The sequence below is a fragment of the Tarenaya hassleriana genome, unplaced genomic scaffold (assembly GCF_000463585.1).
Source record: "Tarenaya hassleriana unplaced genomic scaffold, ASM46358v1 Cleome22, whole genome shotgun sequence".
In the NCBI taxonomy this organism is placed as follows: Eukaryota; Viridiplantae; Streptophyta; class Magnoliopsida; order Brassicales; family Cleomaceae; genus Tarenaya; species Tarenaya hassleriana.
In genome coordinates, this window is record NW_010965541.1 from 841,236 (window position 1) to 856,205 (window position 14,970).

General features: G+C 39.6%; 5 protein-coding genes and 1 non-coding gene across 9 annotated transcripts; 2 read left to right on the forward strand and 4 right to left on the reverse strand.

The window, feature by feature from the left end:
• Window positions 1–65: 65 nt before the first annotated feature.
• LOC104814886 (putative pentatricopeptide repeat-containing protein At5g59200, chloroplastic) lies at window positions 66–3,655 on the forward strand. The gene is given in 4 exon segments (XM_010543110.2): window positions 66–1,226; window positions 1,229–1,566; window positions 1,568–2,482; window positions 2,562–3,655. Coding segments are annotated over 3 exon segments (1,659 nt in total). The 5' UTR covers window positions 66–292; the 3' UTR covers window positions 1,955–2,482; window positions 2,562–3,655.
• A 478-nt stretch (window positions 3,656–4,133) lies between these two features.
• Window positions 4,134–6,899, reverse strand: LOC104814889 (serine/threonine-protein phosphatase PP1 isozyme 2-like). Of its 3 annotated transcripts, none has more exons than XM_010543112.2 (4): window positions 6,432–6,898; window positions 5,152–5,711; window positions 4,902–5,084; window positions 4,134–4,374 (listed from the first exon to the last, which is right to left on the reverse strand). In XM_010543112.2, exons 1-3 carry the CDS (start codon window positions 6,634–6,636, stop codon window positions 4,911–4,913), a joined length of 939 nt encoding a protein of 312 aa, XP_010541414.1. In that variant the 5' UTR covers window positions 6,637–6,898; the 3' UTR covers window positions 4,134–4,374; window positions 4,902–4,910. The 3 variants fall into 3 exon arrangements, with proteins under 3 accessions (XP_010541414.1, XP_010541415.1, XP_019058246.1); XM_010543113.2 differs by lacking the exon at window positions 4,134–4,374 and adding an exon at window positions 4,387–4,538 and having other exon boundaries at window positions 6,432–6,899; XM_019202701.1 differs by lacking the exon at window positions 4,134–4,374 and adding an exon at window positions 4,387–4,545 and having other exon boundaries at window positions 6,432–6,899.
• Window positions 6,900–7,507: 608 nt separating this feature from the next.
• Window positions 7,508–9,564, reverse strand: LOC104814890 (ras-related protein RABA2c-like). Its single transcript, XM_010543114.1, has 3 exons — window positions 9,340–9,564; window positions 9,023–9,212; window positions 7,508–8,203 (listed from the first exon to the last, which is right to left on the reverse strand). Exons 2-3 carry the CDS (start codon window positions 9,185–9,187, stop codon window positions 7,712–7,714), a joined length of 657 nt encoding a protein of 218 aa, XP_010541416.1. The 5' UTR covers window positions 9,188–9,212; window positions 9,340–9,564; the 3' UTR covers window positions 7,508–7,711.
• A 2,888-nt stretch (window positions 9,565–12,452) lies between these two features.
• On the forward strand, window positions 12,453–13,799 carry LOC104814892. 2 transcript variants are annotated; one of them, XM_010543118.2, is made up of 6 exons: window positions 12,453–12,569; window positions 12,656–12,814; window positions 12,898–12,940; window positions 13,140–13,267; window positions 13,371–13,443; window positions 13,542–13,799. In XM_010543118.2, exons 2-6 carry the CDS (start codon window positions 12,689–12,691, stop codon window positions 13,556–13,558), a joined length of 387 nt encoding a protein of 128 aa, XP_010541420.1. In that variant the 5' UTR covers window positions 12,453–12,569; window positions 12,656–12,688; the 3' UTR covers window positions 13,559–13,799. The 2 variants fall into 2 exon arrangements, with proteins under 2 accessions (XP_010541420.1, XP_010541419.1); XM_010543117.2 differs by lacking the exon at window positions 12,453–12,569 and having other exon boundaries at window positions 12,587–12,814.
• Window positions 13,800–13,841: 42 nt separating this feature from the next.
• Window positions 13,842–14,609, reverse strand: LOC104814891. The gene has a single exon (XM_010543116.2). The coding sequence runs from the start codon at window positions 14,515–14,517 to the stop codon at window positions 13,990–13,992; it is 528 nt and encodes a 175-aa protein (XP_010541418.1). The 5' UTR covers window positions 14,518–14,609; the 3' UTR covers window positions 13,842–13,989.
• A 148-nt stretch (window positions 14,610–14,757) lies between these two features.
• On the reverse strand, window positions 14,758–14,829 carry TRNAD-GUC. The gene has a single exon. It is a non-coding gene; the product is annotated as a tRNA-Asp (tRNA).
• Between the last annotated feature and the right edge of the window lie 141 nt (window positions 14,830–14,970).

A 14,970-nucleotide genomic window follows, 5' to 3' on the forward strand; every position in this document is an offset into this window, starting at 1 on the left:
AATTTTTATTCAATTTGATTCTGTTTACATTCGATTTTAGAAAAAAAAAATCATAATATTGAATTCAACTTTATTATGATTGTATGTTATTTAGTCGAATCGGTTTTGCTTTATGCTGTTATTAATATTAACTACTATTAACCAGATAAGTTTTCTCATTGCGTCGCCTTTGCACTTCACGTGCTAATCACGTGATTCAGTAGAAGTCGGCAAGTCAAGATCTGATAAATTGTATTGGTCCTCACATTTTATTCTATATTCTTTTTCTATTTTTTTTTAATTTTGCGCGGTAATGGATTCTTTTGTCGCGGCCACGGGAGGAGGACCACCGATTTTCCGGCGGGATCCGGATTCAAGCGCCTTCAAGTTATAACGCAGGAAGCAGTTTGTCTCTCTACTGAGAAACTGCAAAGACATCCGTCAAGTCTCGTTGGTCCACGCAAGGATCATTCGGACCTTCCTTGAACGCCACGATGCTTTCCTTGTCTTCGAGCTTATTCGTGTCTGTTCTAGACTCGGTTCTGTGGATTATGCTTGCAAGGTCTTCGATTACGTCTATAACCCTAATGTTTACCTTTACACCGCCATGATCGACGGCTTGATGTCGTGTGGTCGTTGCGCCGATGGAGTTTCCTTGTACTATCGGTTGATGAGCGGTTAGGTGTTGCCCGATAACTACGTGATCACATCGGTTCTGAAAGCTTGTGGTTTGAAGGAATGCAAAGAGATTCATGGCCAGGTTTTGAAGCTTGGGTTTGGGTCCGACAGATCGGTAAGGATGAAACTGATGGAGGTCTATGGGAAATCCGGGCATTTGGAAAGCGCAAGGAAGTTGTTCGATCAAATTCCTGAGAGAGATGAGGTCGCGACGACAGTGATGATGAACTGTTATTCTGAACACGGTTCTGTAAAGGAAGCAGAAGGGCTGTTTGAAAGTGTTAGGACTAAAGACACGGTATGTTGGACCGCCATGATTGACGGATTGGTCAGAAACGGAGAGATGAACAAGGCGTTGGAGCTTTTCAGGAAAATGCAGAAGGAAAGTGTTCGGCCCAACGAAGTCACTGTTGTCTGCGTCTTATCTGCGTGCTCGGATTTGGGAGCTTTGGAGCTCGGGCAATGGGTTCACTCATTTGTCACGAACCAAAATATGGAGCTTAGTGGTTTCGTGGGTAATGCTTTGATCAATATGTACTCTAGGTGTGGCGAAATCTCCGAGGCAAAGCAGGGTACAGGGATATGAGAGAAAAGGACGTTGTTTCGTATAACATGATGATCTCTGGGTTTGCAATGCATGGAATGAGCACTGAAGCCATTCAGACATTCCGTGAAATGGTGAACAGAGGGATTCTTAGGCCAAATCAGGTGACTTTTGTTTCTGTTTTGAACGCTTGTAGCCATGGAGGCTTATTGGAACTAGGGTTTGAGATTTTCAATTCTATGAGTAGGGTTTTCGGGGTTGAACCACAGATCGAGCATTATGGGTGTATGGTTGACCTTCTTGGTCGTGTCGGGCGAGTAGAGGAAGCATATGGCTTTGTGGAAAATATGCCAATTGAAGCAGATTCATATCATGCTAGGAGCTTTGCTGAGTGCTTGTAAGATCCATGAAAACATTCATTTGGGACAGAAAGTGGCACAGAGATTGCTTGAGTTTGAGAATTCTGATTCAGCAACATACGTTCTCTTGTCGAATATCTATGCATCGACCGGGAAATGGAAAGAAAGTGCTGAAATTAGGGCAAGGATGAAAAATTTGGGGATTCAGAAGGAGCCCGGTTGCAGCACCATCCAAGTGAACAATGAGTTCCATGAATTCCTTCTGGGCGATATAACTCACCCTGAAAAAGAAGCAATCTATCAGAGATTACAAGAACTTAATCAAATGTTGCGGCTTCAAGGGTACGACGGACCAGGGAGCTACGATGTTCTGCAAGATGGAAATGATTCGTAGGAAGACATATAATATACAGTTGCTCAGCACGACATGAAAGATTATGAACGATGGGACTCCGAACAATATGAGTTTCATCAGACCAAATCAGAGACGAACTCACAACAGTTCCATCCTTCAAAACTTTCCCTGAAATCGTCACAACAAACGATTTCTTCTCCCCCAAGAAACCAAAGCTCAGAACTCTCGGCTCAACATCGATCATAGTCTCCGATTGAGGAGGAATTATCCTCGCATTATACGTAGAGTTTGCGAATCCAACGTTCGTCACAGCTCTTCTGAACGTTATCCTGAAAGGAATTATGGCCGTGAAAAAGGCCGTCATTGCTGAGTAGTTCAGATCTTTGAATTCTGTTCTGTTAGAATTGGTTGGACAAATGATGTCCTGCCTGGATGTCCTGAGAAACTTTGAGTTATAGCCCTCACATAGTGTATTGATGTAATTTTCAGAGTGACTTTCATCGATCGCTCTCGCCGGGTTTATGTCACCTGAATCATACACAAGTACAACACCCACATCAAGACAAGGTTTGAATCCTGATCTGTATCGATGTATCTTTTGAATAGTTTGGTTCAGATTATAGATTACCAGTGGTCGTGATGGCAGATTTGATTGCAGAGGGAGACCAAGTAGGGTGAAAAGATTTGACATAAACATGAGGGCATGCCATGGAGGTACCACTCAGCAATGGAAGAATAACCGGCCAATATCACAAAACCGGTGCGCTTATATCAGGCTTTGAATCCAAAAAATTCCGAATGCAATGCCAGAAATGGTGGTGGCAAGAACACGGTGCACATTCGTGTTTCGTGTCGGATGGAATTACCTTCAAAAGGTCCCGAATCAGTCCCCGAGAGGAGAACGTATACGCACCTGGGATCACAAGAACTGTTATCGAATATGATGAGATACACGAGATTTGATTGGATCTTTTCACATTTTTTATCAGGGGTTCGGAGAAGTGCTTGGAGATAGAGATCATGGAGGAACTCACCCAGAATGAAACTCGGTACATCTTCTTGAAACGTTCTTGCCATACACGATCAGGAATTTGGTTCCGTTTAGGTTGAACGGGCTAAATGAGATTACAGTTTCGAACAAGTTGAACAACTAATATCAAAGGGAGATAATAGAAGATATCCATGGGCCAAAGGTCTCTTACACCGTCAACGTCTTCTCGTTTCCGAGAATGACTTTACCGACGAAACGACGGTCCATGACGCTCACGGCTGTGGTTATAATCCACGAGGAAACATTAGACACAGTTCCTTGAACTGGCCCTCCATTTCCTGCAGAGCCAGTTGGGATAATCCCTTTCAACATGACGTGGAAAGAACCAATGAAAAATCGAGTCGGTCATGAAATCGGAGACCAAGCTCGAGGAAATCAAGATGGATATAACATTGACTCCATCAGAGATTGCATCGTCAAAGGCTGCCAAGATGTCTGCATCATTTCAGCTCGTGCCTTTTATGGTGTTTCCCGGGGCAGTGGACGCGGTGTGGCCCTGACCGTCTCTTGCAGGCAAAGTTTTGAGTCTGATGAGGCATAGAATCTAGCTCCAATGAGTTTGCTGTGGTAAAGAGGAAGATAACCAAAACCTTCCTTATATTATATGATACATAACAGAACTGATTGCAGTAAAACTATGGAAAAAAAAAACCCGAATTTCGGATACCCGAACCAAATATTATATGTGATGTGATTGAAGCGTGAAGGAAACTCTAAAACCGGGTTCGATTATAATAAAGAGGTTCATTGGACATTCGGTATAATTAATCCCCAAATCGCGGAATCAGCCATTGTCGGTGATAAATTTTTATTTATCTAAGTATTTCTCTCCACGATTAGATTAAATATAAAGTGATATTAGAACACAAATTGCATGTTTTTTTTTTTACCATCATGCCACCAAGGGATAAGAGGGACAAGTTATGGTATTAGGTAGAAGAATATGAGGAAGTGACAAGTTATGATATTAGGTAGAAGAATATGAGGAAGTGATCCTATATACACGACATAGACCTGCATACGTATATACACACAGAATGATATATATATATACACACACACGTACATAGATAGCATAAGAACCACTTGAATGATGGTGTTAACAGGCACTTGCCTGTCTTTCTTCATCCGCAGCATTAACTATGAACAAACAGACCAAGGAGAGGATTTATCTCAAATTCCAATTGATAGAAGAATAAAGCCCGCAGGCTTTTTGAGTCAACCCATACAACACAATCGTTTCACATGACAAATGGGCGGTGTGTCAACTAATGACGATGATGATAACATGTAAAAAAAACATGTTGCCTTTGCAACTCCAGAAAAACCTGCCTCCCCCGCTCTGTATGCACACACCACCTCTTCTCCTCTTATTTCCGCCACAAGTCTTAACTTGATCATTGATGAACTGCGATGCGGATTACATAGTACCGGTGTAAGCTACCGAAATATCAGATCTTTACATATGTTCGATCAACCCATCATCAAAATCCGACAACTTTACGCACGTTCGACCAACCCATCACCAAAATCTGACAACTTTAAGCATGCCAGGTGACCCATCATCGAAATCTGGCAACTTTACGATAATGTTACATGAACCCATTATCAAAATCTGACAACTTGATTGTATATTAGATGAACCCATCATCAAAATCTGAGAAATTTACGTATGTTGGATCAACCCGTTGTCAAAATCCGATACAGAAACCTTCAAAAGTATTGAAACAGCTAGTCTTTGACATATAACTTGTATCAGACAGAAAGCATTGCTGTATTGGTGGATGAAATACTAAGAACATAATGCATGTTTTAGATGAATGAACTGATGTCAGAGTCCACATTCAGATACAAGGGCCAGGGACTTTACAATGATGATAACCGAGCGCACACACACATATATATATATTGCAAAAAAGCAATGAATAGTAGTACCTCTTTTCTTCATAAGAACCGAGGCCTCCGATCAGCGGGCTTAAGAATTTGGAAAGAGCACATTAAACTTTCATCAACACTCATCATCGCACCAGCATTGTCAAACTCGCCGCAGTAATTGGGAGCAGAGAATATGGTAACGAGCTGTCTATCAGCAAAGAATTCATACCCATCTTCTACAACCTGGAAGACATCGTTTTACGGGCATATCCATTTTCCGAAAAAGTAGATGCAGAGAGAGAAAACGAACCTGGTGGGCACGGCAGATGAGATCCATATCGTTCTTTATTAGAAATTCAGCGACTTTGTCGGGTCCAAAAGTGTAAGAGACTCCACGATCATTCATTCCCCAGCCTTTGACATCTTTGCTGGGATCGGACCAAAGTAGGTCACAGAGCAAACCAGAATCAGGAACATCAGTTGGACGTTGAATGTTCTTAATCTGATCCACGTTGGTTAAGTCAGGGGAAAGACCTCCATGCATACATAATATCTTATCGTCAATGACAGCAGCCACAGGAAGACAATTAAAACAATCAGTGAACATTTTCCATAGTCTCACGCTGAATCGGCGTTTACATTCATCGTAGAACCCGTAGATTCTGTTAATAGAGGCACATTCATGGTTTCCTCTCAAGAGAAAGAAGTTTTCCGGGTATTTGATTTTGTAGGCGAGCAAAAGACAAATAGTCTCCAAACTCTGCTTGCCACGGTCCACGTAATCCCCTAAGAACAAATAGTTTGCCGTGGGAGGGAAGCCCCCATACTCAAAAAGCCTCAGAAGATCCGAATATTGGCCGTGAATATCACCTGGAGGAACAATTAATCATTAAAAAAATGTGAAATTTACAGTTCAAGGAAAGCACTAGAGTATGAATTGGGATCACGCATGCCTATATCAGGTGTTAATCCCATCGTCTTAAGATGAAACTCGATTGCAGAAAGGCAGATGACAATGGGTTGAAGGTTGATAAACCCAAACACGACATCTTTGGAAACAAACAAAATCAAGATTAATCCATTTGCACGGTCACACAAACTTAACTGCAAGCTCTACCACTATCCTTAGCATATCATGAAGTGTTCTTGGGCTTTAATCACCTTTGACTCTTCAATCTAAAGTTACAAGGATAGGTCTAATATCAAGCTAATCTCTGTGAAAAATGAGATAGGGTCCTTTGAACAAAGGTATTTCCCCATCAAACTGAATTTAGCCTACGACTTCATCTTCACAAATTATCAAAATGATCGTTCAATTTCTCTCACCTCTATTCGTTTGGACATCAAATGATCATTAACACAACTATGTCATTGTTTTTCTTTCCATTCAGAGATCAGCCGTAATCAGACGATGACCAAATATCTCTGCCCTACGGAAAAAAGATTCACATTTCCTCCTCTACTGATCCTAGATACAAGAGATAAGAAGCTAAAGCTGCAAGCTTTTCAATGAAGGGGAATAAGAAAAACGCAGAAAACTCAGATCCCAAAAAAAAAGACGAACCCAGAAACAGGGAGAGGGAATATTACCACAGATCTTGATGGGAGCTTCCAGCTCGAGAAGATTGGGCTGTTGAAGGAAGATTTCTCTGGAAACGAGACAAAGCTGTCGGATCTCAGCCTCGCTGAGCATCGCCTGCTTCGTCCCAGGCTTAGGGTTTCTGTAACCCAACAAACGTCGGATGATGTCGTCGAGAACGGCAGGGTCCATGTTTCCTTGCCCTTGTTCTGCCATTCAAACACGAACCCACCTCCCAACAACGTTCCGATCTTTCCGGACAGAGAACCGATCGCCCAGGAAACCCAACTTTCGAATCCTCTCTTGATGTTTGATCCCTTTTTTCTCCGATTTAATCAACTCTTTTTCGCAAACGAAATTCTCTGATGGGTGGCGTTTATCGGGTGTTGGTGGGCTGAATCTCTTTTGGTTTCGTTTTTTTGCGTATTCAATTTTTTCTTCAAACTTAAAGAAAAACGATATATTAAATGTAAAATTAAAATAAAATTCCCAGGAGGCGCCACTGAAATGAAATGAAATGCAACTCTTTGGCAATATTATAATAATCTCTTCAATCTGGTCTGTCTTCCATTTTGGACGGATTTTCTGGTCCCCACTATTCCCTCGTCACTTGTGATTATTTTAATATATTATATATTTTAAATTAACTCTATATACAACCCATGTAAAACAATCATTTATACCAATCATATAAAAGAAATCGGGGTTTTATTTAGAATTAAATAATATTTTTCCACAAAAGAGAAATGAATCAAATAATTGATCTAATTATTTATCAAATAGTAAATTTGGCCAATTCTCAAGTTTATGGATTGTTTTAAAGTGAGGTTTGTTTTTAATCAAGATATGATTTAACCCCCTTTTTTTTAAAAAAAATCGACTAGTTCACGAATGGGGATGTAAAACACATGAATGATGAAAATGTTGGATTACAATAAAACGGTAAAAATTATTTTGACATTAAATATGAATCCTATGTTTACCATTGCATTATCGTGATTTGAAAATGCGCACGTGTGAAACGAAGTTGACTTTTGTCAAATTGCATTTTGTAACCTTTGCGGGGGTGATAATTATAAATATGAAATGATTCTCCACAACCACAACCACTATTTCTCTGTGCTCTTGTAATGGGTCATTTTCTACTTCAATGGCGTTACAAAAGTCAAAAGTACAGAGAGAAAAAAATGAACACTTCTCAATCTTATAAAACAGGAACAATAACAAGAAGAATAGACAAAGACATGGGGACAAAAGACAACAACAAGAAGAAGAGACGAGCTTTTACCTTTTAAGTAGAAGAGCAACATCCATATCTGGCGACTCCAGATGCATCATCAACGTTGATGGTAGTTCCTTGGCCAGGAATTGCAGAGTTAGCGGCCGCTGCTTCTTGAGCAGCCAACGCTTTTTTGCTGACGATATGGTAAATCTCTGTTAAAACGGTCTGAAAAGCTTTCTCCACGTTGGTGGCTTCGAGGGCTGACGTCTCGAGGAAGGAGAGGCCTTCCTTCTCGGCCAAAGACTGGCCGTCTTCCTCGGCAACTGATCTCAGGTGGTTCAGATCGGATTTGTTCCCAGCCATCATTATCACAATGTTGGAATCCGCATGGTCTCTCAGTTCTCGCAGCCATCTCTGGGCGTTGTTGAAGGTCTGTCTCTTGGTTATGTCATAAACAAGAAGTGCACCCACGGCACCTCTGTAATAAGCACTGGTGATTGCCCGATACCGTTCTTGCCCTGCTGTGTCCCATATCTGTGCCTTGATCGTCTTCCCTTCTACCTGTATCCCCATTAGGACACAACAGCAAAAAAAGATGAAGCAAGCACCTCGAATGCAGAGAGAGTTTATTTGCATTGTAAACAAGCACTTGTCCAAGACAGAGAGGTTGACCATTTCAAGCATATACGATGGTGGCAATGGCACTTTACATGAGCCGACCATGAGGATTTATTATGAACTACTTGGACAAGTTGCGTTGAGGAAACTTTTTTGCCCACCAGTCCTCATGGCCACTCCATTCACAGAGTAAAATATATAAAAGCATAGGTCATGGCCAGCACATCTAAAGATGAGTATTTTGCCACACCTTGACCCTGCCAGGTCAAGTGCGATTAAATCATTTCAATTTCTGAGAGAAGAATGCGCCAAATATTCCGCTGCATACTCCGCCGAGAGACAATCTTTATTCATCTTGAGGGTGAAAGGAAGAGAGCTTTCTTGAAAGATAAGTAAAATCTTCCACTTCTACATTACCCTTTTGCAAGTATGGTGGTACCGTCATTAGACTCAAGTGGTCTACCTCACCATTGGACTCAAATGGATGCAAAACTAAAGTAAATTACAGAACGCCTGCCTCAAAATGAAGACCATTGACCTCAACTCTTAACACTTACAAGTCTGATCCGGGAAACCTAAAGGGTGGATTTTAGAGGTGAACCGACATGCAGCTACAGATGGCATTTCGCACTCAGTTGTGCGAATAGACTAATTCTACAATTTGATTATCCAAATTTCCCTAATCCCGAACTGTACTTGTGTGCTTCCCTAGCATAATACGATGATTTACGAAAAGAACCAGAGAAGATGTGGAGGGTTAACCTGAAGTGTTCTGGTGGCAAATTCGACGCCGATGGTGGACTTGGATTCCAAGCAAAACTCATTTCTGGTGAATCTCGACAATATATTGGACTTCCCAACACCAGAATCACCGATCAACACGATCTTGAACAAATAATCGTAATCCTGATCTATCCTATGCGCCATTTGCCTCTCCAATAGCCCGATCAACCTACAAATCATCGTGCGCATTCAGAAAACCCGAATCACCATCATTATCATATCCATATCATCGAAACTCAACAGATCCGAGGAAATTAACACGAACCCTAGAGAATCAGATGAGGAAAGAAGCCTACCTTTTCGCTGGAAAAAACGGCGGATCGATCGAGAAGCGAACTTCTCCCCTTCAGGAACGCAATTTGACAGCTCTCGTATCCCCCTGACCACCTCCAAACAATTTCTCCAGCCAATGGGGAGAATTCTGACGAAATTTTCTGGTTTCTGAGAACAATGAACGAATAAAAGTGCATAGATACGCATGTACGTGTATACCGGCAGTGCTGAAGTGGCAGCGAATGATACGCAGGCAGGCTGGCGTAGAGGCTGGAAAAGTAAGAGGATGTTCCAAGGTTATTATTGGAATTTCATATTAAGCTGTGATCAGTTGCTCTCGTGCCTATCTTGTCACCAATATTAAAACCAATCATTAGAAGCCACCTCATCAAATTGATATTGGGCTTTTTTGAAGCAAGCCCATTTGACATTTCTTAACAATTTTATCATTTTTGTATTTGCTATAAAAGTTTTTTAATTTCTTATTTAATAAAACGAAAAAATATATGCATGTATAGAATTTTTATTTTATATAAATATTTATTAATCAAAGTTTATCTCTTTCTATAGCTAGATAAAAACTTTGGTTGCCCTATTATCCGAAAAATATACCAAAATAAATAAAGTCGTCCTACAATTTCGGCTAACACGTCAATTACGATTACATAGTCTTGTTCTCAATCCCTTACAAATCAATCTAGTGATTATTATATAAATGTGTATTATATTATTGTACAGATTTAAAGTTGATTTGAATATCTCGAATATTATATATGCGGTCCATATTTTGTTATTATGCTGGCCCTGTTGTTGATAAAGTAAGCTAAGATATACATACATGTATATCGGCATCTACCTCATCAACGGACAAAGAATAATCTTTTTATTCTATCAAAGATATTATTAATAATGACAGCAAGGGAAGAGCCATACATAAACCATTACGGAAAATCTCCCACCAACCATATTTTATATTTGTTAATTTGTTCTCGATCGTAATTATTTGAAAATGACAGAAGAAGAACTAGTGTGGTCGAATCAAATTTTGTTCACCTCTAATCGTAATTAATTTTCTTTATTTTAATATCCATCATGTCACAAATTCATGGCATTACAATTCACATAATTAACCCAAATCTATGGAAAAAAATGTTGGAGCATATTGTTAATGATGAACGTATGGACTTCATGCATGCATGTTGTCAAACATCAAACTACAGAATATATATTCTGATTTATAATATGATCCATGTATGTAATTGTGTGTGTTAGTTCGAATCATTTGCTACAAAAACTTTATCAGATATCATATCACGATACATTGTTTGAATTTGATTCCCTCGAATATTTTAATTTCATCTATATCCAAATATCTCCTCTTTAATTTATCATTTATTATTGTACCTATAGTATTCATATCTCTGATAATGATTTTGCATAAGGAGGTCGCATATATAGAAAAATATATAGAGGATCGGATTATCTCGTAATAACAAATCTATAAAATGATATAGATAATATAGTTACATGCTAATTTTTCGGGGTGGTCATTTCGGTTATTAACCGAATAACCGAACCAAACCGAACCGAACCGAATAACAGTGATCCGGTTCGGTTCGATTATTCGCTTAATAACCGATCGGTTGAGCAAATTCAATAACCGTTCGAGTCCGATTCGGTTAATAACCGAATAATCGCGGTTAACCGAATGGTTATTAATGTTTATTTAGTTTTTAGTGTGTTATTCCAAATATTTATGTAAATATTTTTATAATTTCACTTTCTATTTTTATGCATTCATTGATATCTCAACTTTTAATTTATAAATAATTAAAAATTAACTTTTTGTTTGATTAAAATCTTATTTTTTATATATATATTATATATTAATTTATTGTATTTCTTTTAAATAAATGAAGATAAAAAAAATGGTGAAGGTTGAAATTTTGAACAATTTTCGAAAATTTTGTGATTTAAAATTTGGATTGAGAATTTTGGAAGATTAATATTATGTATTTTGGTTTAGATTGATAATTTTAAAGGATTAATATTTTGATGTAATTCGAAGTTTTTAAAGATTTTTTTGTAATTTATTTCGTATATATTATTGTTTATTTATATCCGAATATAATCGAACCAAACCGAATCGATCTAAATTTAACCGTTCGATTATAATTTTTTGTGCTAAAACTGAATCGAAACCGAATCGAACCGAAGCGATTTAATTCATATAACCGTTTGGTTATGATTTCTTTATAATTAAAATAACCGAACCCGAAATAACTAAACCGAAAACCAAACCGAAATCTGAAATGGTCACCCTATAATTTTTCCCTTTTCGTTGTATCATAGTGTAGAGATAAAAAGATAAGCTCGAGAATGTGAAGGAATCTTATCGCCTTGTCGTCATACATATATACATACATATATATATATATATATATATATATAAGAAAAAACATGAATAACTTTTTTTTTTTTTGGTTGATAGATTTGGAAAATGGTCAAATTAACATTACGAGAAAAGGCAAGTAGGTGAGAGAAACATTCCCCAAGGAAGCAACATGCGAAGAAGCTCTCACAACAAGCCTTAATTGTCTGTGTGCGTTTGGCTCATTAGGATCAAGAAAGGTCGGAAACCTATCCGTGATGGACACGTGGCGAATACCCATTTGTCTTCGTCGAACTTATCCAATTAAGTTGTAGTTAGAGAGAGAGAGTGAGAAGATATTGGAACAGTAACCACTGAAGTCTCTGTGAATGTCACTGTGCTTGTCTCTCTCTATCAGAGATGCCACTAATTCATTTGGAATCTCTTCCAAACACAAGCAAACCATAACCAGAGCAAGAGAGATATGCATCTGAAGCATACCCCAAAAATTAATTTAAATTCTATGATCAAACCTTGTTTATTTTTCTAATATGAATAATAACAGAAAACTGATAACATTTGTTGGGGAAATCACTTTTAAAGAATTGCAATTTCAACCAATTATAAAGAAGAATATTGAAAAACAAAAAGATCCGATTCACATCTCCAAACTATGAATTTTGTCAGGGAATATCCATACTCATCTTGGAAACCCGGCTGTTACAAGTGCTTTCCATATATAATATAATAACAACGATAATCATCTGATGAGCATAAAGAAGAGACCCCCACAGGCTTCTTTTTCCAAGGATGATAATGAATCGATGGTGATGATGATGTTGATGGATCCACTATCGCCGTCGCTCACCCCTGTAGCATTATGTATATATACCTGCTCATTTCTTCGAGGTTAAACGCACCTCATCCATCTATCTTCTCCTTCATCCTCCTCAGATTCTTCTCTGCAGATATACTCAGTCGAACGAAATCTACCGAGTGAAATGGAAGGCAAAGGGCGAGTTGGGTCTTCCTCTTCTTCGTTCACCGCTGAACTTTTCGGCACCAAAGACCCTCAGCCTCCGTCTTCTTCTGGAGCCTTCGCCTCCATTTTCCCCCCTCCATCGAAGGTGATGTCTCTGTCTGTATCTTCTTCTTGAAGGTCCAGTCTTAATTGAACTCGTTCTTCTTCGTCTCGTCTTTTTTTTTTCAGACCGGAGCAAGAAACAGTCCAACCTCCAACCATGGCTCTTCAGGTCACTTAACACACAGCTTGCAGTTGCTCAATCAAGAACGGCTCAAATTGATATATTATATATACCGTTTTTTTTCAGAATAAACTCAGTTTCACCTGTTTTCTATCAGTAAAATTTTGAATCAAGAAACTCAAAAGTGGTTTCCTTTATAGATTCATGTCAATATATATAAATATATGGTCGTTTTACGTTTCTTTAGGCGGGCGTACAGAATATGTGAACATGCCGAGCAGAGAGAGCAACCCACCATGTCATCTAAGTTCATCGCTTCACTACGGTGGCCAAGAAGTATATTCCCCCACAACAAACCAAACATACCACCATCCAGTGAGTATACTGTCCCCTTAATGATTCCACTGTTCTTTCAAAGAAAGACAGGAACTTTACAGCGAAACACGATATGGGTATACGTAATGAAATTGTATTTCAGGTCAAGGATCATCGTGGAGAAGTCGAGAATGGAAACAATTCACAGGACGCATACAGGGGCAATTGGTGGCAAGGTGTGCGTCCTCCTTCTTTGTAGATAAAAGAGACCTTTCTTCTATAATCTATGGTTTATATATAAATGTTAATTAATATAGCCTTCTAATCTTGGCAGGTTCGCTTTATTATTAGACAGCCCGCCCTGTGTCTGGATATTCTGAACGTGTAAATGGGAAGCCAACTGTGTAACCTTCTAAGGATTTGTGTAATCTTCTAGTGGTGAATCTTGACTCAAGCTCCCCTGTATAAGCTGATGCTTTTGTCATGTTAGAAATCTGATCCGGGTCTGTTCATGATTTTGTTGTCTGTTCATCAATAGAATCTTTGTTCCGAAAAACAAAAAGTATCACCATGATTCTCTTGTTTCATTTTACAATAGCTCTTATGTTGTAGCTGATTGATTGAAGGGACAAAATCAAAAAGTGCTACTTCTGTTTCTTCTTCTACGATTTTTGAAGGGCAAATTGATTTACACCCATTTACCCAATTCCCCAGAAACTGAGAAATTTGGAAACTTTCGTATATATGAACGATAACCTCTGAAGCTAATCAAGAAAGCTCTGTCACTGAGTAAATGCGTAGAGAACGAGGAAGACGTAGACAGCGAGAGCAGAAGGAACCAACACGACAAGAGGAACGATGGCTCCAAGTGAATAAAAGTCTCTGACGCATCCCAAAGGTCCGAGCTTTATCTGAACAAGATCCACCAGAGCCCACACCAAGAAGCCGCACCCGAAAACCGACCCCATCCCCGACCCCAGTATCCCCACCCTCAACAAAACCACGCTAACCCGCCCAGTTTCCACGTGAAACCCACGCGCCGCCGCGACAGCGTCACTTGTTGGCTTGATGGATTGCTTGAGAGCCAGAGCGACGAGGCTCGAGAACATGAAGGAACTGAAAGAGTACACGTGGCTGGAGACAACTCTCTCCGCCAAGGCGGAGGTGGTGCGGCCGGTGGTTGTGAGGCCGAGGAAGAGAGCGACAGAGAAGAGGGAATTGACGTTGATGATTCCGTCGAGGGCCATGACGTGGATAAGGGTCGTCGGAAGTAACCGCCGCCGGAGATGCGCCAAGACGGAGATCGCCATATACTCGACCGATTTATTCGATTTTTTTTGGTTGGGTTTTAAAAAAAAGTGAGTGCCGTTTCGTTTGTGTGTGAGTGTCGTCGAAGATAAGGATTGCGTGCCGTCTCCGGAGTGAGAAACCGACGGGGCGAGTGATGGGAAACGTGAAGTCTTTCGCCCTCGTTGTCTGCTTGATCTAAACGACGTCGTGTGTGCTTTTTAAGTCGTTTCAAAATTCAAGAGGAGCTTAAAATTTAAAATCGCCGTTGCCGGGGATCGAACCCGGGTCACCCGCGTGACAGGCGGGAATACTCACCACTATACTACAACGACCTGATTGGTCATTCATAAGATTGATGTAAACAAAACGGAAACTGAAACTAGGGTGCTGCTTATTTTTACAAAAAAGAACAAATAAAAGAATAAATGAAGTTGTCGTGCATTGAACCTAGGTTTGATTTAGTTATTATTTCC